Raw genomic sequence first — 22,749 nt, forward strand, 5'->3', positions numbered from 1 at the left:
GACAAAGCGCAAATGCGTATCACTCTTCTTAAGCTTTGCAAACCGTTTGTTACTAGAAATAACGTCTCGAGCCTATCGGACCTTGCCGGTCATTCCCCACCAATCTCCATGGGCCATTCCAGCCATACCACCCCATAAGTTCGGCATAGGTACACGGCATAGGTAATTATACAATTGAAACTATCGAAATTGTTGTACTACATAACTACACACACATATATATATATATATACATAGTCGGATACAATTACAAACTCGAAAGTCACGATTTATTGTGTGCGCAACGTAATTTAACATGCATTAATATTATAAATAATTGTAATGATCCTTATTTCGTTCGTATAATATTACGATACGTTAATTTAGTCCTCTTAAAGAGCAATATACTATGTAATATACTATGCAACCATATGTAATAATAACATTGTTTATTGTTCCTGAAAAGGGTTTAATGCTGCCGTCTCATTGGGCCTTGAATGTGTGCGTACGCTCACACAAGCTAGGAAAAGCGTGTAGGTATACGCGATGTAGTAAATAAACCATTTCAACCAACTTTCGTTCTGGAATCGGCAAGAAGGAATTTTTTGCGGGTATAGTTGTTCTCCAGTAGACATCCGTGCAGGTGGGTCTGGTGCGTTTGACCGCTAATAAGCACCGTACGTTGAAATTATAATGAATTTATGACTCGAAAACTGGCAGAATGAGGCTTCAAGGCTTCCCCGTCAGAGGCGCTAATGGTATACTCGAGCTAGTGATCCTCTAGGCAGGAGAATCACCAATAGCGAATTCGGTAACACGCACTGACTCTGCACTGGTGCCAAAAAATGACTTGGATTGTTTGATTTTTATAGAGCTATCTTCGTTTCTATCAGAAACAACCAATCCAAGTCATTTTCTGACACCAGCGCAGAGTCAGTGCGAGGTCAAAGAGGAGGTATAATAAGAGGCGTCACTCGACAAGGACAGAAATAATCTGGGGAAATCACTTTTGCTATAGTAAGTGTAGTGACTACATAATGTGTCCGAAGGAAGTGAGAGCATATGGTAGAAAGACTTGTTGCAGGAAATTTAAAAAATGCTAATGGTAATTTAGCGAAAATGAACGAAGAGATTCAATATTTTTATTGGTGAATTGAAATATTGTTAATGGAAAACTAGTAAAATAAATGAATTTTATTTAACTTACCGACCGTGAAATGTTGTTATAACAATAACCACCTAGCGGTCAAATGTATGTACTAGTAGCACTAGATACGTTTGGATCTGAAAATTTGGCAAAGTTGACAGGAACACATAATACTACTTGGCGGAGGTGGCACGCAATAGCTGTGCGCGCGCGTGCGAGAGAGAAAGAGAGAGAGACTGGTGCGTGGGACAAGGGTACAGATGATGACGTGCCACCAATTTTGGTTATGTGCCCCTGATAGAGGAGCAGGAGAGCATAACCAAAGTTGGTGGCACGCCATCTATCTCTATCCTTGTCGCACGCACTAGCGGTTCCCCACATATCACACTTTCTCTCTCTCTCTCTCTCTCTCTCGCGCGCGCGCAGCTGTGCGTGCCCCCTCCGCCAAGTAGTATTATGTGTTCCTGTCAACTTTGCAGCACTTCTTGGCCACAACTGACAGAATTACCGACGCGACTTTACGATATATGAGGCAGTCAGAGCAACAACGGACTAACTCACATTTTTTTCGAAATTGAGTTAGTAATAATAATGTGGTAACTTAAATTAAATGTGATGGGAAAATATTAGCAATGTATCCAAAAATGCAGTAAATGTATTTAAAAACACAAAAATAGTATATGTAAAACATTTTTAACATTAAAAATGAAAATCAACTGGCACAAGCATCATAGAATTCTTGAAACACATCACGATCGCGTGGAGAGAATGTTTGTCTTACCGAAACTTAATGAAGGAAATATGTACGCAGATCGGTGAACGGAGTTCACAAAGCGCGCCCGCTCGAGGGTTAAATACAAAAGCACGCTAATATAAGGCCATCTACCTTATGGGAACCGCGTTACTACCGACTCGTTATACGATGCAGCGATACCGCTTCGAAGAACGCACGATAATTACTTAATTTTACGCGATATATGCATAAAAGGCGAAAATGAGGCGTTCTTAAGGATCTCTATTTTCGAATGTAACTCGAAAAGTACATAACATAAAGCATTAGCAAGGGGAATGGGAGTGTGTGCGTATAATTGTACATGAATAACGACACAGGGATTTAGAGTATCGAAGATTTATTAATAACTGCGGGCTTATGAACAGAATCTATACAGAAATCACTGCTGAAAGCTGTTACAGGATTACATTTTCAAGTATAACTGTAAAAGTATGTAGCAGAACCTCTAGAAGGGTCCTAGGACCTCGGATTGTAAATAAATTAACAAATATAGAGACTTATTAAGGAAATATGTTCGCCTTCTGGTCCTGTATGTCATACTAAATTAGCGGCAAGCTACGGCTATTCGTGGCAATTTATTTCCGGGTAAAGATCTTTCGCAATATTATCCTTTTAAGAAATTTCCTCGATAAAATTTCCCCATAGGACGTCTTACCGGGAAAGATAGGATAGGAAGAGTTTATCGGGAAGGGGAGTTTTTCTGTACACCCAAGTACCGAGGGATAGTTTTACAATTACCATATATATCTATATTATAATAATTTTTTATTCCTTATAATTTACTGTTCTTCTTTATTTTGTATTTATATTTATATATAAAACACATAGCTATGAAATATCAAGATTTGTGTGTGTGTGTGTGTGTGTGTGTGTGTGTAGTGTAGCAATGCGACTCCGAATATTTAATAAAAAATATCCACTAAATGCGCATGCATGAAATTAGAATAAGCGAACGTGTTCGTCGAGTTTTTGATTAGTTTTCCGTTCCTTCTTGCTACTTTTTCCATCCGTCCCCTAGGCATTAGGTACTGCGTTACCAGTGATTGTATGTACAAATCAATGAAGCATACGCGGTACAACAGTAAAAAAACATGAGATATTCCACCAACGTATTATGTATTTTAAACATGTACTCGTCAGAGGGTCCACGGAGATTTGAATGTCGTATCGATTTTCAAAGAAACATCGAAAAGAGCGATAATAGAGTTGCATACCAGAACATGGAACAAGTCGCCATCAGCCTGGTCGAGTCGCATTGGAACGGGACGATAGAACAGAAACAAGCTTTTCTTGAAAAGTCAATATTCCCTTGGAAACGGGTTTCAAGCGCGGTACTCTTCTTAAAAACTTTGCCTGGGTCATTCTTAAAGTCTATGAAACAGAACGGCGAACGTGATAAATATTAAAAAAAAAAAAAGAAAGTTAACAATCGCGCGAATTCGCAAGTGGCGAACAACTGCAGTTAGGATCAACCGAGCGAGACATTTCAAACAGAACCAAAGAATGACGACGATCCATCAATATGATTCTTGTTCATGGTTACTCGCTTGATAAAAACTGTAATCGTACGCGGAGCACGAGTAAGTCTAAAGAACAATTAAATATTTCTCTTCTTTCTCTCTCTCTCTTTCTCCTTCTCTCTCTCTTTTTAATTCCGTAGAATCATGATATCATTTGGGATCGTATATTAGGAGGAAACTCTTTGAATTATTACACAGTGTTCTCCATTCTTTATAATTCTCCAATGCGTTTTTCCCTTAGGACGCGGAGCATATTTAACAATTTGTTAAAAGCTAATTTATATTTATATATTTATATATATATTTATATATTTATTTATATATTTATATATTCATGTCCCAAGTTAGTGTGCTTCTTAAAAATATATGGCAGTCATCGAAACGCAAACGAATCGTTTGCGGGAAATACGCGAAATAAAAAAAAAGTACAATGCGTCTACGTACAGTACATACGTGTGTAGAAATGAAGAGTTTTTGCGAATCGGGGAAGAAAATACTCTTGGCGCCTCGAGATGAGCGCGATACAGCGGTAACGTATCAGATTGCTGCGTAAGTTGTCTCGACAATCTCTTCCCGGACACAAAGTATGTAACAATGATCACTTGCCAATGTTTCGCCTACAGAGTATAAAAGAGTTCGCGGCCGAGGATATTTCCCCTGGGCCCAGCGTTTATCAAGCGTTCTTGCAAATATTCAGAGTGACAGAAAATACAGTCCTCTTAAGGCACTGTTTGCGTCGCGAGATCCTCTTTAATAATGATATATCCATAGAATCATACAGCGTGTAAAAAGATGGAAAATCTTTGCACCTGACACTGGCGAACGCATTGCTCAAAATGGAAGATCGCATGCTGAAATAATGAGACTCAAATAGCGCAGCTCCTCAGCTTTTGATTACTTTGAGCAACGTGTGCGGTTCGATTCTCGGTACAAAGTGCCTATTTAAAGATTGAATTACTGGCCTCGCGTTTATTAAACCGACGAATGACTCGCAGCAACCTGATACCTGGCTTGAACAATCGTTTTGGTTTAATAGAAATGAAACATTACATTGTTGTAAATAGATATGAAGCGCAATATAATATACATATATGCCATGATATATAATTACGATGGAGCATCACGTTGAAAAGATCAACTCGAATGGCATTTAAAAGACGACATAACTGAGATAGCGTGCAAAGATATAATTGTTTTCGTGATCGATACATCCAAGTGAGTAAACCTCGGTCACGCTAACGTGGGACATACCGAATGTGTGTGTGTGTGTGTCACTTTCTCAACTAGCGATATATTGCAAAGTGTCCGAAAAATTCCTTCGATAACTAAAACGCAATTAGACTTCGAATGGCCTACGCGCGCGTCAAGTGTTTTAACACGTACAGACAGCTGTTTAAATATTCTATGTTTATTCGGTGGCTGATAGTAGTCGAGATGTAGGCGTATCATCGTTAAATGACTCGTTTAGCGAAAGGACGTCCTTCAACATTAATTTGGTAAACACCCATGGCCGCGTGTTGTGTGTATGACTCTCCTTATTATTAAATGTTAGCGTTGCTTTTAATCACGCAGAGCGACGAAACATTTCTCTTTTAAACGTGTGTGTTGTGCTGGAGCGGCATATACCGAACTTCACTGCTCCGGTTTAGCTGAAAATTGGCAAAAAAAACCGAACGTTAAATCAAAACATTCAATGCACTATTGATACAGGTGTGTGGGGGGGGGGGTGTTCATGTGTCCTCGACACTGCGTATTTGGATGCTGGGGCTTGCAGATCTTTTACCCAACATCGCAGGAAAAGTGTTCGCATCAGCGAGGCATAGAGCAAACCGACATCAAGTACTTTACTGACAAGGCATAAAGGAAAAGATTGGAACTCTCTCTCTCTCTCTCTCTCTCTCTCTCTCTCTCTCTCTCTCTCTCTCTCTCTCTCTCTCCCTCTCTCATCATATAGAGATTTTGACTATTAGCAATGATATTGCTTATCTCGATACAGTCAGAGCCTAAACATTATATTAATAATCATCTCTGACTTTATATCTATTATTTACTCTCTAGCCTATTATTTATTTGTGCTCTAGCCTCTTTGAAACTTGTCACTCGTGTATCGAGCAACAGTTACGTGGAGTTTCCCCAAGGGAACACACAGTATGTAGTCTATTTTCATCCCTCTCACTCTGATATCTGGATGACTGTTTGTCATAGAAAATATCTTGAACGGGCATTAAAGTCGGTCGAATAAGATCCCTAATTTTTGTCATCAGCAAGGTATCTTCTTCTTCGATACACTTTAATCTCTGTCTGCAACATCTCCTTATCAAAATGACAAACAATCTATGAAACAAAAGTGGACAGATTGAAATGGACCAGACTGTATGTATGTATGGATAGAACATTACTACATCTCAAGGTATCTTTTAATGCTGCTAAATGCATACTAAACTATCGCTCAAGGTTTGAAGGGCATACGAACGCTACACACAAATCTCGTACAATTAAAGTAATATTACCAATATGCATCAACACAGCCCCGTCTTCAGAAGCTGCGCACTTTTGGATGTAGCGTGGTACAAGTTACCTCCAATAAGGAAGGTAACAAAGTTCAATTTCTTTTCTATTTTATACACACACACACATATATATTATATATATATTATATATTATATATATATATATAATATATATATATAAAAAGTTTGATAGCCCTTGGACAGCAAAGAAGCGTGAGGAAATGATGATGTAATGAGTAAGCAATGATAAAACGATAGCGCCACAAAATATAATCCAACAATGATAGGTACACAATATCGTAATATGTGATCTACGCATACTAGGCGAACGGAAAGAAAACGTTTCGTGAAAGCAACGAAGAAATGCAAATAAGAAGCGCCTGTGAATTGAGCTGTTTGAATAATGTGACACGTTAAAAACCATTGTGTTTCATATAGCCGAGTCGTTATGATCTTTCGAAATCGTAGAAACGTTTGGAAATGTTTTGTCGCTGAATTACAAGAGTTTGTCGTGCAACACAGTCAGCCATCTTTATTCATTGATCAGCCGACACTGAATCTCATATAGAACCGAAAGCGCCTTTAGTCTTTCGGCCCTCGCGCTTATTCCTGTCGTGACATTTTTTGTGGAAATGTATATTCTCTAAGCTCTAGAACTCTCGAATGCGTAATCTTAGAATTTATAATGCTGGAACATTTAACATTTAATTAGATATTAAAGCTCTCACTGATCCTCTGCTCATGATGGAGCATTTCTCTAGAGCAAAGTGGTCTATAAAAGGTGAAGCAAAGGGTTGAGAATCTTTTCGCTTTGCTTCAGCTGGTGTGTGTGTGTGTGCGTGTGTGTGTACAAAGTACTCGCATTACTTGATCAGTCTACAAACGTAACCGCGCAGGGATCGTTTCGTATAAATTATAGCTAACGGATAAGGAAAAATGACTGTAATTAGCGACTCCAAAGTTTCACGGAAACTGAAAGGGACTCTTTAGCGCGCATATGAAACACAGTAAGCACTGCAACATACAATGCATTCTCCCATTTAGAGAACCTCGATATGATCATTCCGCATTCACAATTGGAAGAACATTCCCCTCTCGTACTTCTCGAGATGCTAATCATAGGTAATGAAAGAAAGGAACGAAACGTAAGGAGCAGAAGGACAGAAAACAACTGGTAACGATGATCAATTAATTAATCGTGCAGTAAGTACGACGGTAAGATGATGATCTAGGATTGTTGTGCGACTCACCGCAATCACTAAATGTTGTTCCAATTGTGTACCGTTTTCTTACGTTCATTGGTTTCGCTTTCTACTTTTTGGCTTTTCTAAAATATGATAAATGGAAAATATGATCGAATGTGAATGGATGGTCTGCCAGCGCTAAATCGTATGCGATGGAATGGACTAGGAGAAGACCCCGAAATGATTTCGACCGATTCATGCTCCGAGCTCGCCCTTCTAATCATGATCAATGACATTAAATAAAAGATGAAGCAATGCGTCCGTTACAGTAGCCACGTCTTTTCGACGTTCAATGGGAGCTTGGTTTACTTGGCTCTCGGAGTAAATCGGAGATGACGAGAGGCGATCAATAAAATGCAAAAGAAGAACAGACAGTATCAAGTTACCCCTGTGAATGTAGGTTTACGCGGCCTTTTCAGCCGGCAATTACCATACTCGTCGATTAACGCTAATTATATTACGGTGCCGATTTCTTCGCGCAACACTCGTTTAAGTAAGGCTTGCTGGTAGAGATATACTGAAATCATAAATTCAGCAGTCAAGTGATCGAGGCAGGACCGCGTTATCTCCACTGGTGCCAATTCGACCAACTTATTGTTAGTAAAAAAAAACTCAATTCACACGTTCTTCTTCAAGGTCGTTGTCCGAAACTCGGAAGCTCGAGACGTGTTTAAGTTTAAAAGGTCATGGATCATTCGACCCGACCCGACCCGATCCGATCCGATCCGATCCGACCCACTTCTGTACTCCACTTGCACTGGGCCAACAACATGCTTCGTCGCCAGTGAGATACGAGAAGCCATAAAACTAAATCGTCTCGAAAAAGAACGTGGGAGAGTAACACAAACGAGAATAAAATACTGATCTCCACTTAAAGTGGAACACCATGAGCGCCACACTGCCTCCATTTAACTACCAAATCCACGACTTTAAATGGCTCGCTCTGATATTAAGCATGATTTTCTGCACGATCTGAACGAATGGCAGGCGCGAATGATTTTGATAAAGTGGGCAAAGCGAAGAATGTGCCCCCTCTCCTAATCCCGATTGGATTCCAAGACATCTCGTTAAATTAACGCGATATGTTGTTGGCGTCGCGCGAAAATAACGTAGGTACGCGTTTCATTCCCCTTCTATACTCTAAACTCACTTTTTCTTGAGAGTGAAGAAGCTACGCCGCTTTGTCTCGGCTTGCGTAGGCGCGGGCAAAGTGTGCGCCCTGGACGTGCTGGCACCCGACGCGCCCTGCGCCGCTTGATTCAGTACAGAGACCCACTCATTCATCTCGGTGTCGTCTTTGGCCTGGAACAGGAAGTCTGATCCGCTCTGCGACCTGCAACACATCACACCGCCGACCAAGTTTCGCACCGTAGAAGAGGCTCTGTGAGAAGAGCTGCTGTACCGTTGGCGTTTAATATCAGAGGTTTCCTACTTGACTCGGAAGACATGTTTCTTCTTAGTGTAATCATTCGCTACGGTGATCGTCGCGCCTCTGAGGTCAAGAGGGACTTCCCCTTTGTAGAGCTGATCAGGCGCGGCTTTGTATGACTTTTGGTCCGTGTACACGTACAAGCTTTGCCCGCGAACAACCATGTACACCTTCTGCCATGATCGGTTTGATGCTTTCTTCGTTGTGCTCTCCCATTCGTGTTTTCGTTGCAGCACGCCTTCGAATTCGTCGTCGGTGGGGCTTCGTTGTTCTGGAAAGCGAAATGTTACTCAAGAGCCACCGAGCGAACGAACGATATAACGGTATAAAAACACTATAGACAGGCAGGATCATCTACGTTACGGTTAAACAATGTCCCGATTGTTTTCCGCGCACGGCGGAGCTGCGCGAACAACGTAATGCAATTTAACGATTACAAGGTACATTATGTAGGTAGGGGTGCATCGTATGTCTGGGGAGACCCCAAAAGGCCTACACCACGGTTTACCAAATATCGCCCAAAACGTACACGCATTCACGATACAGATCGACTTGGATCGCATACGATTAGTAGGATGCAACATAAACTTATCCCAGCTTTCTAACGTCTCATCTCGCATGGCACAATCAGTATCATTATTGAAAAACCCCACTCTAAGCATAAGACGTAGTGTACAACTATTATCTGTGTTCCACGAGTTGCTCCACGTTGAACGAGGCTGAAAGTAAGAGGATTAGTAGTTGGTCGACGATCGCGACGAGGCTCGTTTCTTCGGAAAGCCATCGCACCTGGACAATGCAGAATTCTCATTAGCTTATTTATATCTACTTGGTTCTTAATCGACACGCTTTCAAGTTGAAAGTTAAAAAGTCTCTTACGGCTAATGTGTTAATTCCATCATATTACGCCTCCTCGTCTAAATGTGTGTTTGCTTACCAGATATACTGCGCTCATCGTCACTCACGCCACTGCGATCTAAACTCGGTGACTTGGCCGATTTCCTCCAGCGGAAGCTCCTGAACGGCGACTTGCTGCGACTACGTTCCTTACGTCTTAAAGTACCAGACTCGGAACCGCTTCCACCTTTCGGAGCTTTCAACGATACACGCAACACACAGGACGACATTATTAGCTACTTACTTTTCAACATCGAGAGCCTATAGCTTGCGGAATTTCATGACGGGTAAGGTTTCGTTACTGCGAGACAATCTTAAGTTGATCCTTTAAATAGTTTAAATGCTCATGCAGCATGCTCATGCGAGAGATCTCTAAAGTAGACTGTGGAAACACCTTGTAAAATACTCCTACGGAAAGGCAGCGTGTAAGGTATGTGTACCCCAGGGAACTTTTACATGAAAAATTCCAAGACAAAACTGTTGCTGCAACTACAGATAACGAGAGTTGGGTGAATCGGGCATTCGCTAAAATTCCGTCCCACTCTATAGAATTTCTTCACACTGTGGAGCCTTCTATTCAACTTTTGTTTTTAATCGTGGAAACTGCGGTCAGCAACGTTCACGTCTGTGCGGAGAAGTGACGTCTGTATCATTGGTGTGTATCGATGACGATGATGGCGAACGCGAGGCATCTTCTAGGGCAGAGGGCATTGCAGCACAAGGATCTGTGCTGCGGCGAGGAGCCACGCGATCCGGACGTGCGTGTACTGCCTGCGTTGTCGAGTCCCGCACCTGCTTGGTCAGGCGTCGCAGTGACCGAGTTAAAACTCAAAGACATATCGCTGAGCGATTACAAGGGAATGTATCTGATACTGCTTTTCTACCCGTACGACTTCACTTTCATTTGCCCCACCGAAATCATACAGTTCAGCGACCGTGTTGACGAATTCCAGAAACTAGGTACACGATAGGCAAGCAATTCTAAACCGAGTCTCTCTCTCTAATAAACATTGGGAATCTAATTTCTAATTTTAATTTGCTCCCACGCGAAAGCCTGCGAGGTAGTGGCGATCTCCACGGACTCCCACTTTTCGCACCTAGCGTGGATCCTGACCCCGCGGAAGCAGGGTGGCCTGGGCGACATGAACATCGCAGTCCTATCCGATAAGAATCACAGGATATCCAAGGCGTATGGAGTACTCGACGAGGAGCTGGGGATATCACTGAAGGCGCTCTTCGTGATAGATACGAGTCAATTGATTCGACACGTCGCCATCAGCGAGATATCTCTGTCGCGTTCCGTCGACGAGACGCTAAGAGTCCTGGAGGCTTGTCAGTTCGTCGACAAGTTCGGTCATATCTGTCCAGCTGGCCCCAAAGGGACTCTGCCCAGTTTACACGGCGAGCCAAATTTCTTCAGCTGCACATGATGATTGGGAATATTCGACACGGGCAACTGTAAATTCTTCCAGCAGCACGCTTGCATAAAACCTCGAAGATTTCAGATATCTTGGACTATTTCTCGTACGATTTCACGTTTTGTCTCGACCCCGGGTAGGGGCAGGGGGGGGGGCATATATATATATGTGAATAAAGCAAATAGTGATCCTGTATGTGAACTTACTTGTTGGACTGGATAGACCTTGCGGAGGTTTTGTGGATGAGGGGGTGGCAGGTGGTGCTGCTTCTCCTCGCATGGATAGACGTGCAGGTTTCTGAACATGCACTACACCACACACCAAATTCAACATGCTTTACTTTCGACATTAAATACTGGGGCAAGATATGTAATATACTATTGTTAACGCTACGTAATGTAGTTGCACTCGAACAAAAGTTATCGGCAAAGTCGATTAGTCAATAATGGGAGGAGAAATGAAAGTATATGTAAGTGGTGAGTTTTGTTATGAACTTGCAACAAATCAATTCCATTCAACGAATGCATTCATGGAGAAGATGCTGGTACAAGTTGCTCTATAAGCTTCTGCGGTAGCAAGGGAAGATTCCACATGCAGATAAGAACAGCATACGTTTAGAAAAAGCTTACGTTTTAGAAAAGCCGAGTTTTTACGAAGTTTAATTCGTGCTGCTTGTACCTGACTTGTACCAGCTTGTTTAAGGGATTTTAATGACGCACACATCAATCATGCAACGTGCGATTGGAACTGCGCCTTCGGCTGGGCGATCGAAAACACTGTTTTAATGAATGGTTTCGTGTCTCGGGTAGAACGACTCCGTCACCTGCTAGAAAGAGTTGATAAAAAGAAAAAAACGAGTGCGCATAAGAATTATATGATGGCAGCGATAGGCGTGTGTAGTTGCTCAACGAATATGCTGAAAGACTGGAGGTTTCTGTCAGATCCATGGCCAACCCATATTGCGAACATGACCCGTTTGCTCGATGAATCTTGAATGGGTACCTCCTAACCAGAGAATGATGAAGTTGCACTCGTTGCTATCTATAGGTAGCTACGACTGCACAATACGGGTTAACTTTAATGCGAGAGGGAAGAAAGAAGATCTGCCGTAGAACCATGCTGCCATGGGTGGATGATTTAATTTTATGCTCCATCACCAGCTTAAAGGATCAATAGCGGAATCTATATATAAAATTCAATTGAACCATCATATACCGGAATCTCGTCTACGGGGCAGGAATACAGAGATTCGTCAGCTGAAAAGCAGCGGAACGACACGATCGGTTTATACAATGTATTTAACACGAGGCATTGGTACTTGATAGCGTAATGGTAATTAAAAAACAGTAAGATTAGTACACACGATACACCAGCTCGCTTATTGCGATCTTTCTACGCCCTGAAAACGATTGATCTCAACCCCTCGCACTCGTTAATCGTGAATGAATATGGAAAGGGAGCAGGTAGGAAATATGCTGCATATGCTGTATACGCTGAACGACGTACGAGCAAGGTAACGCAACGCTTAATCCTTTTTAAGGCATATGTCGAAAGGTAGGTTCGTGATCAAGTACCACCAAGTAGTTTGGGAAATAAGATCATTAATTCTTATACCATCGGGACACTCACCTTCCTTGGGTTTGTCTTGAGGCTGTGGTGTACGTGTAGAAGCCTTGCGATGTGCCACTGCGGTGGTTTGTGCATTCCGTGCCGCATTTTTAGGGTGCATTTAGGAGGGATTCGCAGTTGGGCGAGAAGGATTATGGGGGAGCGGGGTCCGTCCGTTTCGGCACAGGTTGGGGGGAAGGAGGCAAAAATAAACGTGCTGTTAGCGATTTCATGCTTATCCGAACAAACCAGTTTGTAAAACCAGTCGCCTAAGAGTTAAGTGTACAAGATACGTGGCAAGCGAAACCGTACGGTACATATTGTATTAGTAATACATTGAAAAAAAAAAATAAATAAAAAAAAGTGAAACAAAAAGGACATAATTCTTGTCGATTTTTTGTAGTTGAACGGAGCACTCAAGGATGATGTATCGTTTGGACTACCATTGGAAGACGACAAGTTGGACTTGTCAGAAAAAGTAATCGCCAAAAGAACCCAACGTTGGCGCTGATTGCGTTAATCATCTACGTACATGATGTTCGATCTTTCGATCGAACGTATCGAACTGACATTGAATATACAATATGTATACCATATCGCGTGATACGGGCTTGATTGGCTTACCATGCGAGTCGTCTTCGCCAGCGGCACGTTCTCCAGCAGTCACACCTTCAGCCTCGGCTCTGTTGTACAGAGGAAATAGAATTTTACTCTTATATCGTTTTTTTTTTTACAAGTCAATCTACCGTTTACGTTCTACTGTTTAACTAACGAAATCCAGTGCACCATAAATTATTCATTACTGGCCAAGTATTCTCTACAGTCTACAGTCTACTACTACAACAGTTGGATAACAAAAGATAGAGGTACTTACGTATGGAGAGATACCGCGTACATACCTTTCACTGGTTGGTTCGTCCGGACTAGTTACTGGAGTCGCTTTAGCTAATCGGGCTGCCTCGGCTGCTGCCGCTTCCTCCTTCTTGCGTCTCTCTTCTTCCTCCCGTTCCTGCTCCCTCCTCTTCAATTCTTTCAACTCGAACTGTAACAACAGAGTACACGAAGTGTACACGCCTCCGTTTAAGAAAAAGCTTCGGTTTGGATTAAAGACGCGGCAATGCCGGTCCTCTACTAACCGTGGTGAGCCGGTGCAAGGCACTGAACCTTTCCTCCTGCGCAGCTGCCGACTTCTCGAAAGCCTCGTGTTTCTTAATCAAGTTCTCGACCTCGTCGATGGTGTGGCCGAGCTCCTGGCTCATGAGATACGGCTCCTGGGCGATTAGCCATGCCTCGGCGACCGCCGCGTCCCTGGCGAATTGATATACCTCCAAGATGAGCTGCAGGTTCTCCCAGCGTTCTTCCCATCTGTGGAGCAAGGCGTTTCTATGGTCGGTCAGCGCCGCCAGTTTCTCCTTGATCTGGCTGCTGGCGTAGTGGCTCCTTGCTAACAAGTCCTTGCCGAGGTTGATGCACGCCATCAAGTTGTCCTCCCTGGCGTCGATCTCGGCCTTGAGGCTCTGGTGGTTGTTCATGAGAAGCTCGACGCCGGCTACGTCGCGGGGCTTCTCGGAGGTGTTCATCTGACGCACCACATCGTCCATCCAGATCATCAGGGTTCGGACCATGTTGAAGAAGCGAAACAGGTCGCCGGTGTCCTCCAGCTTGGTTCTTCTCTCCTCGCAGAGGGACTGAAGGTTGTTCCAAGAAGCCACCACCTCACCCTCGCGGTTCGTTATCTCTCTGGCCTTGTCACCGGCGTAGCTAGCCTGCAGCTTGGCCGATTCCTCCTGAATCTGGGCCACCTGGGTCTGCAGCGTGGACAAGTCCTGCATGAAATTGGCGTGCTTCCGTTGGAGGGCGGACACCGATCCAGCGTCGCGGCCGAGCTCGTCCGACATGGCGTTCTGCTTCTCCAGTATTCTGCCGAGCACGTCCTTACAATCGTGGAAGAACTTGTGCAGCTCGCGGCTGGCTTGCAGCATCTGCGTGCGGGTCTCGATCAGCTCGAGCAGATCCTGCCAGACCTCGTTCAGGCCGTCCTTCCATTCGGCGATGGTGGCCGCGTCGGAGTGGCCGGTGGCGATCAACGAATCCGCGATACCATTCACAGCGGCCACCCTCTCCGAGCCTATCGCCTCGGTGTCGCGGGCGAACTCCTTGAATCTCTCCCACAGGAGGGTGACGTGGTCGTAGTCCTGGCCAAGCTCGTGGCTACCAGCTACCAGCTCCCTCTCGGAGATCCATTGCTCCAGATCGTCCACCTCCCTGTTGAGCATAAACAGCTGAAGAGCCTCGTCCAGCTTGGCTCGTCGCTCGCCAGCCAGATCCTTCAATCCCGCGTACAGCTTGTCCACCTGCGACTGTTTTACCGCGATCTGATCGGCCAGAGGGTGCTGATCGTTGATAAGCTGCCTGGCGGTCTCACCGAGCTGGCGGATGGTCTCCGCGTAATCCTCGACGGCGTGCTCCAGGGACTCGTGCTTCTTCATCAGATTCTGCGCGGAAATCTCGTCCTTGCCGCGATCCTCCACCATCATGTACAGCTCTTGCTCGCTCATCCAGGACTCGGCCTCGGTGGCGTCGAAGAAGTATTGCTGCGCCTTCTCGTTCTGCAGCAGATGTTTGTTCCTGTCGACCACAGCGTCCTTCAGCTCCCTCCACTTCTCGGTCAGCTCGGATATCAGCTTGTTGAACTCGGGGCTGTCTTCGTGCCCCTCCTCGATCAGCTTCTGCCCGTTGGTGCAGACCAGGTTGATCCTGGGCTCGTGGTTCTCGATCTCCGTGCGTAGCGACTGGTTCTTCTTCTTCAGCATGTGGACGTTGAAGAGAGAGGTGCCGTACTCGTTGCTGGTGGCCTGCGGCATCTTCTCGGCAATCCAGAGCTTCTCGTCCTCCACGTCCCGCCTGAACTGGAACGCCTCCTTCTTCTTCTCGAGGTGACGCTGCCGCTCGATCAGAGGCGCCTTCAGCTGGGCGAATCTCTGCGCCACCTTCTCCTTCTTGCACTTGATCTCCTCCATCTTGTCGTCCGGCACGGTGCGCTGCAGATGGTCCGCCTGCTTGTCCAGCTCCGTCACCTGCCGGGCCTTGACCGCCATCTGGGTCTCGATCATCTGTTGCTTCTGCATGAGAATGTTGACGGAGGCCAGGTCGGAGCCGGTGTCGGTGCTCTCGATCTGTTTCTCTAGCTCGTTCATCCAGGAGTCGATATCGTCGCAGGTCTGGTGTATCAGCACCTCGCGATTCGCGTCAAACAGCCGCTCGCCCTTGTCGTGGGTAGTGGTCTCGAGCTCCTCAAACTGGTCGGCCAACTCGGCCACTTTCGGCTTTATGATCTCGGCCAGATCTGGCTTCTGCTGTATCAGCTCCTCGGCGGCCTGCTGCAGCTGCTGCAGGCGGTCCTTGTTGCTGGCGATCTCGGCCTCGAATGCCTGGTGTCTGGTCCACTTGCTGTGCACCGTCTTCGCGCTCCTGTAGGTCTCGTCCTGAGCGGTGATATGCTTCTCCTGCACCCACTCGCCCAGCTCCTCGCAGTCCTGCAGGAACATCTGCAGCTGCAGCTGGTCCTTGAGCTTCTCCATGCACTGGTTAGCCTTCTCGCGGTTCACTCGACGACGCTCGTTGATGCTCTCCGCCTTCTTCTTGACTTTGTCCGCCGCGAAGTGCCCCTCGTCGACAAGTCGCCCGGCGAACTGCACCACGTTGTTGATCTTCTCGTCGTTGGCATCCATGGTGGTCATGAACGCCTCGTGCCGCTTGATCATGTGCTCCGCCTGCTCCAAGTTTACCGGCGTCTCGTCCTTGGCCAGAATGTGCTCTTGCTGAGACAACAGCACCTCTGCCTGACGAGCATCCCGATCGAACACCTGCAGGTTCAGCGAGTTGGAGAGCAACAGCTGCCTGTTGGCCCACATCTGGTGCAGCTCCTCCCAGCCCATCTTGAGCGCGTTCAATCGCTCCCTAAGGAACATGTACTGAGTGTCGCCGTCGCCAGCCTCGGTTGTCAGCCTCTCGCCGTAGTCCATCATCTTCTGGTAGTCGTCGGTGTAATTGTCGATCTCCTCCTTAATATTCTGATGCTGCGTCAGCAGTTTCTCCGCGTCGGCCAAGGTGGTCGGCGTGTCCTCGCTGGCGACGTCTGTCTGCGTCTTGGTCAGCCAGGCTTGGAAGTGATCGAGGTCTCTGAGGAACCTGTGCAGGTCACCGGCCTCTTCCAACTTGGCGTCGCGTTCCTTCAACATCTGGGTCAGCTGCTCCCAGATAGTGTGGATCTGCGTGATCCTCTCGCCAATCATCTCCGGGTCCTCCAAGTTCTGCTGCTGGATATTCTGCGCCTCCATCTCCAGGGCGTCCAGTTTGGCCTGTATGGCCGCCAGGTCGCGCTCCATCCCGCTGAGACGACGTTGAAGAGTCATAACGCCGGTCAGGTCCATCTCCAAGCTATCGGTTTGCTGGAGGATCCGCTTTTTGTCCTCGATCCAGGACACCGTCTCGCGGCACTCGATGTGGAAGGTCTGGACACCGTGCGCGGAGTTGAGCTCGTCCCGCTTGTTCTCCGCCTTCTCCCTCAGCTCGGCCCACTTCTGGTTGAGCTCGTTCTGCCGGGCGACGATCTGCTCGGAATTCGGATGCTCGACGTGCAACAGCTGCCTGGCCAGCTGATTCACCACAGCCACCCTCGAGGCGTTCGCGTACATCTCCTTCTCGAAGCCGTTGTACCGGTGCTTCATGATCTCCACGTCCTCGATATCTTTGGCAGGCACCATCGTCTCCAGCATTCGATTCTTCTCGCCGATCCATTGCTCGACGCCGTCCGATTCGCTCAACAGCTTGTACAGCGACAAAGCGTCGAGCAGCCGTTGCTTGCGCAGCTTGGCCAGCTCCATCAGTTCCTTGTACCTCGAATCGATAGACGAGAGTCTCTCGAGCACCTCCGGCGACTTGGCGTCTTGCTCGCCAAGACCCGAGGCTTGCTGATGTAGCTGATCGATGATCGCCGCGTAGTTCTTCAGCTCGTCCGTCACGTCCTTGTGCTTCTTCAGCAACGACTGCACGTTAGCTTCGTCCCTGCCGACATCCTCCGACGACACCAGCCGCAAAGTGTCCAGCATCCAGATGTCGATGTCGTCCGCGTCCGCGAACAGCTGATGGTAGTCGACAGCTTCCTCCAGACGCTTCCTCCTGAAGGCAGCCAGGTCCAGCAGATGATTCCACATCCCCAGGATCTCCTGGAGCCGCTCTTGGATACGGTCAGAGCCAAAGTGCTGCTGGCGGACCAGCTCGTCTCCTACGGCAGCCACTGCCATCAGCTGAGGCTCGTGAGACTGGATCTCGCTCTCCAAGGCCTTGTGCTTGGAAAGCAGCAAGTTTATAGTAGTCAAGTCGTGGCCAATGTCTCCCGTCGACACGATCTGCTCCTTCTCCTTTATCCAGTTCTCCTCGTCGGCCATGTCCCAGTAGAACTGCCAGAGCTTGCGAGACTCTTCGAGCCTGGCTCTTCGCTCCACGGCCAAGCGGACCAGCTCGGCGTACGCGTCCTCCAATTGCTGCACGCGTTCCACGATGATGGTTGGATCGCAGGGTCGATAGCCCTCGCCATGCTCCAAGAATCTCTGGCTCTGCTGGACCACAGCTTTCACTCTTTCTCCCAGGACGTTGATGTCGGCCTCCACGAGGGAGTGCTTCTGTAAAAGATCCTCCACGCCCATCAAGTGTTTCCCGTAATCGTCGGTCAGCAAGCGCATCTTGATCTCCTCCATGCTGTCAAGGATGTAGAGCATCTCCTGGAAGTTCTGCTGCAGCTGAAGCGAGAGCTCCAGCCTCACCCTCCTGGCGCGCAACAATTCCAGCAGGTAAGTCCACAGTCTGAGGACATTGTCCTTGCGAGCGTTGATCCGCTCGATATCGTGATACTTCTCGGCCTCGAGCTCCTGCGACACAGCCATCACCGCTTGAACTCGTTCCTCGTACGCGAATATATCGGTCTCGATGGCTTCGTGCTTCTTAGCCGCTGCCTCCACGGCGGCGAGGTCGAAGCCGAAGTTGTCCTGGGAGACCAGTCGCTGGTTCTCGGACAGCCAGGTCTCTCTCATGCTTGCCTTCCGATTGAACCTGGCTGCCAGCTGCTCCAACTTCTCCTGACGGATCAGCTCCTCCCGCAGAGCCAGCTCCCGCTCGTGCTCGGCCTTCTCCAGCCTCTCCCACGCCTTGTTGATGTCCGATATCATCTTGCCCTCCTTGGGCGTGTACGGCTTTTGATTGTTGGCTCGCATCTTGGACTGCAGCGTGAACAGCAGCACCTCCAGGTTCCCTTTCTCCACGAACTTGGGCGGCTTCTCGACGGTCCGGTAATTGGAGAACTGGGAGAGCTGGGATTGCACGCCTACCAGCGAATTGGCGAACCTACGGTCGCCTAGGGCCTCGATGGTGCTCTCGATCCAGCGCAACAGATCGCTGGTCAGGCTCTCGTACTCGTGTATCATGCGGTCGTTCTCCATCGCGATGCCGACCACCTTTCCTATCCTCTTACCTTGGACAGTTTCCTGTTTCATTTTCGAGAAATAGTGGTAGTACGTGACCACGTACGTGATGATCGACTTCTCGTCGGGATGGTCGACGAATATGTCCTCGGCGTCCAGGAGCTTGAGCAGGCCGAGCTTGTCCTCGGCCACGTTGAAAGCGTTGCTCAGATTGTAAATGGCGTTCGACTTGGACAGCTTCTCGAACTGTATCAGGTCGGGCCGGTGCTTGTGTATGATGGCGTTGAAGGCCAGCCCGTCGCGCCATGACGTGCTAAAGTTCCGCACGTTCACATTATGGTAGCCGGCGGTCTTCATCTGGCACCACAGCAGCAGAGCATCCTTGGCGGACTTGGTCTCCTGATTGTCCGTCTCCTCGATCGTGATATCCTGGATCTGGAACCGCAGGATTATGGTCCAGATCAGCCCCAGGCTCAGGCGGGGATTCCCGTCGACGATGTCGTGGGACCCCATGTTCTCCAAGTGCACCCTCTGCTCGCGCAGGAACTGCAAGGCTTTGTCCACGTTCTCCAAACAGTGGATTCGCATCTTTCCCTTCGTTGGTCGTGGCAACCGCTCCCCGGAGAGGATCTCCAGCAGCTTTATCAGCATCTTTCCGTCCCGGAGGTCGACGTACAGGTCGCCAATTCGGCAAGAACACCGAACCAAGTGGGAGTTTACCCATTTCTGGAAGGTCTTCTTTTGTACCAATTCACGTTCACCTGGTATCCGGAGAAAGAATCCACGATAAATTAATACCCAACGAATAGTCGCATCTGATCCAGTTGACAAAAGCGTCACCAAGGATTTAAAGTAGCAAACTTATCAAAGTCATATCTACATAGGTACTATATCAAAGGATGTGGCAATAATATCTGCACCGCTTAATTTCCTAGGCAGCAAGCAAACGCTACCGAGCAACCTGAATGGCTTTACAACTGCAGTTTTGTTCCGAGCCGAGCAGAACCTGACCACGGGAGGCAATTAGACCGCGAAAGGGTTGGAGAGGAAGGGGCAAAGGGCGCGTACCAGCTAGTGCCTTGATTCGTGAACGTTCGAAGAGCCTCGAACTCGAGTTTCCCCCGTCGTATTCGTACTCATCGACGATCTCTTGTTGTAACGTGGGGTCCCAACCCCCGCGCACCACCGAGATGTCGGTCGTCATCTTGCCAATCGGACCAACAACTCACTTCTGTCTTACCCTTCGAAAGGGCGTCCCTGAAACATAGCAGACGCACATTAGTCGCGCGCATCAGCACCTGATCCTCCTCTTGCAACTTTTCGCTGAGGAATAGGTGTCCTTCGTGTACTTGTCAGTTCCGTTACAAAAAAGCTGATGGTCCTTTAGTGGTTTTGATATTTTCTTGAAACTAGATCAAGGACACCTTTTCCTCGACCAACTTACTGTAACCAGATGCCGGGCGAAAATTCGGTTCGAATCAAGCGTCGTGCAATACGCAAGTAATACATACATGGGACGGGGGCATTTGAATATTTACATTTTTATTAAAACAGTTGGTTTTCTTTTATTAACAGGACTCGCGCAACCGTCGCGTCGCGGAGATAAGAACTGCAGAGTAATCTTATCTGTTATGTGCTCTATGTATCTCTTACGTTAGCAAAGATAAGAGTCTCGATCGAACTGTCGTCCTACAATTAATTAAGCGTAACTTCTCAATGGCACAACGTGCTCGGGGCGCAGCGCATCGATCATCGTAGGCATCCTTTCAGAATAGGTACTACACGCGTTCTATTCGTGGAACTGTAGATTAAAGATGCAGCTTGATCTTCGCGCAGCGGCGTAGTCGCGGCACTATTCCCTTTTATTCTTTCTCTTTGAAACTCCCAGGCGATGGAAGCGAGGCGAAATAGAACAACAATGTTATTTATCGTGCAGGATGCTATCTTATCGCGATCATTCCAAATATCTCTGTGATTCTGCGCGGGGAAAGAAACACTCCTACTTATTACTAGATGTTAATTACTAAAAGAAAGTCACGAGAATGTAGATATTTACATATGTACCTACCTATATAGGTAGTGCCAGAGCAATTTCAAGTTGTTCGATAACTTTTGCGTGCCGAGTTTCGAAACAGCTCCGGTTATAAATAAAACATAAATCCCCTAAATGACTTGATCGAATCGATCCAGCAAAAAGACTCTTACGATTGCATTAACAATTGAAATTATTTATGAAGGATGGATATAAGTACGCACTCTTTGGTCAATTTCTTGCTTCTTTGGAAGCTTTCGTGTGGCAAATTTGTGGCAAATTTGTGGCAGCTGACTTTTATAATGATTTATCTTGTGTTTTGAAATTCGACCCAGGTGCTCGAACGGAGCCTGTACAGCGTGCAGTCGTAAGTACTAGGGAGTGGAAAGAATTTTATAACGAAAGGAAGAAGAGCGACTGTTGGGATACGAGAACTGCATTGGACCTATTGGTTACTATTGTCAAGTGCACGTACCGCTTATGTTCAGGGCGTACGTTTAACAACGGCCAGCGTTACGTCCGCGGAGCGTGTGGGAGTTCGTCGCCGCGTGGTTACATCACGCGAATGATGTCACACGTGCAAAATATGTACCAGCGGCGTCGCAACGGGGATCGTACGCTGCAAACGGTTCTTTACTGACACCGCGAGTTACAGGTACTACCCACGGGGCAAAGTTGAGTAGCGGGAGAAATAATTCTTACAGATGAAAAGTGTACGAGCAGAGAAAGGCTAAGTACTCAACTACTCGAGCTACCTCAACAAAAGTACAATCTCTTCCAACAGCCACGTTTATAATTATAATCGATCAGAATAGAGTACTGAAAGATGAGGGAAAACAGTGAAATAAAATCTTCTTGCACAGCGCACGTGAAAAGCCCTTTTTAACGACCTCGCCGACGCGACGCGACGTCTCGACCAAGTGCGCCGACAGGTAACTCTGCACGTCCACGGTGTGCCCGGGCGAACACTCGAGGACAACCGCAGTAAGTGGATATGGGCGTACTACCGTTGCTTGACGATGACATTTCACTATCCAGCTGCACGGGCAACGAAAAGGCAAGAGATCCACGAGCGCCGAACTGCGGGGGGTGAGACACCGATGGCGATAGGTATTGCAAATGATTCCCGCCTCTCGGTGTCTCGTGCTCCTCGACGCGATATTTAACCTTTGCTCGAACAGTGGGACTCAACGGGGTCATGGATGCCGCAAGGTATCGGTACCTACTATACTTTCCAATTCCATCCGTCTCCGTAACTCGCTTTTCATTTTTCGTCCACGTCTCCGAGGTTTCAGGTTTCAGACAACTTTAAAAACAATTCACGTAAAATGTGAATTGCTATATTGAACTCATTTTGAAATTGTCTCGACTCTTTTATATGAAAATATTTGGTGAAATTTCGCGGGAAGGGCGGCAGACATTTGTTAGCCTAGAGGCGCCAAATCGCTCTTTAAAGGTGGATGAGGTCTGATGGAAGCTCGAGGAGGTTGAAATTCTCGAGTGTCTGTTTGGGCGTTTACGGTAAATTAAGAGCAATTACACACGGGCAACGACGGTACTTGATGAGATTCGCCCGAGAAAAACCGCCGCGCGCCGACCCCGGAGAGGAGGAAGATTAGTGCCTTTGCACAGTGTGGGCAGAGGAAAATGAATCACAAAGTGAACGACACGATAATCGAGGGGCATCACGCTG

General features: G+C 46.9%; 2 protein-coding genes and 1 long non-coding RNA gene across 11 annotated transcripts in view; 2 read left to right on the forward strand and 1 right to left on the reverse strand.

Annotated features, from left to right (window-relative positions):
• Positions 1-2,407, forward strand: LOC143376343 (uncharacterized). Its single transcript, XR_013087075.1, has 2 exons — positions 1-162; positions 446-2,407. It is a non-coding gene; the product is annotated as an uncharacterized LOC143376343 (long non-coding RNA).
• Beta-spec (spectrin beta chain) overlaps positions 2,240-22,749 on the reverse strand; it is a 27,684-nt gene continuing 7,174 nt past the window's right edge. The window contains exons 2-11 of one of the 9 annotated variants that reach the window (XM_076826519.1): positions 20,093-20,281; positions 13,682-19,785; positions 13,445-13,587; positions 13,170-13,228; positions 12,567-12,623; positions 11,144-11,245; positions 9,560-9,715; positions 8,626-8,893; positions 8,344-8,526; positions 2,240-5,088 (exon numbers count right to left, since the gene is read on the reverse strand). In XM_076826519.1, the coding sequence (XP_076682634.1) occupies positions 5,085-5,088; positions 8,344-8,526; positions 8,626-8,893; positions 9,560-9,715; positions 11,144-11,245; positions 12,567-12,623; positions 13,170-13,228; positions 13,445-13,587; positions 13,682-19,785; positions 20,093-20,228 (7,212 nt within the window). In that variant the 5' untranslated portion in view covers positions 20,229-20,281 and the 3' untranslated portion in view covers positions 2,240-5,084. Of the gene's footprint in view, positions 5,089-8,343; positions 8,527-8,625; positions 8,894-9,559; positions 9,716-10,821; positions 10,940-11,143; positions 11,246-12,566; positions 12,624-13,169; positions 13,229-13,444; positions 13,588-13,681; positions 19,786-20,092; positions 20,282-22,749 lie in introns of those variants that run through there. The other 8 variants (XM_076826520.1, XM_076826521.1, XM_076826522.1 and 5 more) reach the window with 8 other exon arrangements.
• On the forward strand, positions 10,185-11,935 carry LOC143376341 (peroxiredoxin 2-like). The gene is made up of 2 exons (XM_076826548.1): positions 10,185-10,479; positions 10,573-11,935. The coding sequence occupies exons 1-2, from the start codon at positions 10,185-10,187 to the stop codon at positions 10,947-10,949; spliced, it is 672 nt and encodes a 223-aa protein (XP_076682663.1). The 3' UTR covers positions 10,950-11,935.

The sequence above is a fragment of the Andrena cerasifolii genome, chromosome 14 (assembly GCF_050908995.1).
Source record: "Andrena cerasifolii isolate SP2316 chromosome 14, iyAndCera1_principal, whole genome shotgun sequence".
NCBI lineage: Eukaryota > Metazoa > Arthropoda > Insecta > Hymenoptera > Andrenidae > Andrena > Andrena cerasifolii.

Excerpts from the sequence above, each read along its gene's own strand:
- LOC143376341 (XM_076826548.1), top strand. The coding sequence starts at position 10,185 with ATGACGATGATGGCGAACGCGAGGCATCTTCTAGGGCAGAGGGCATTG. Across the intron at positions 10,480-10,572 it reads TGACGAATTCCAGAAACTAG|CCTGCGAGGTAGTGGCGATC; the intron begins GTACACGATAGG and ends CCCACGCGAAAG.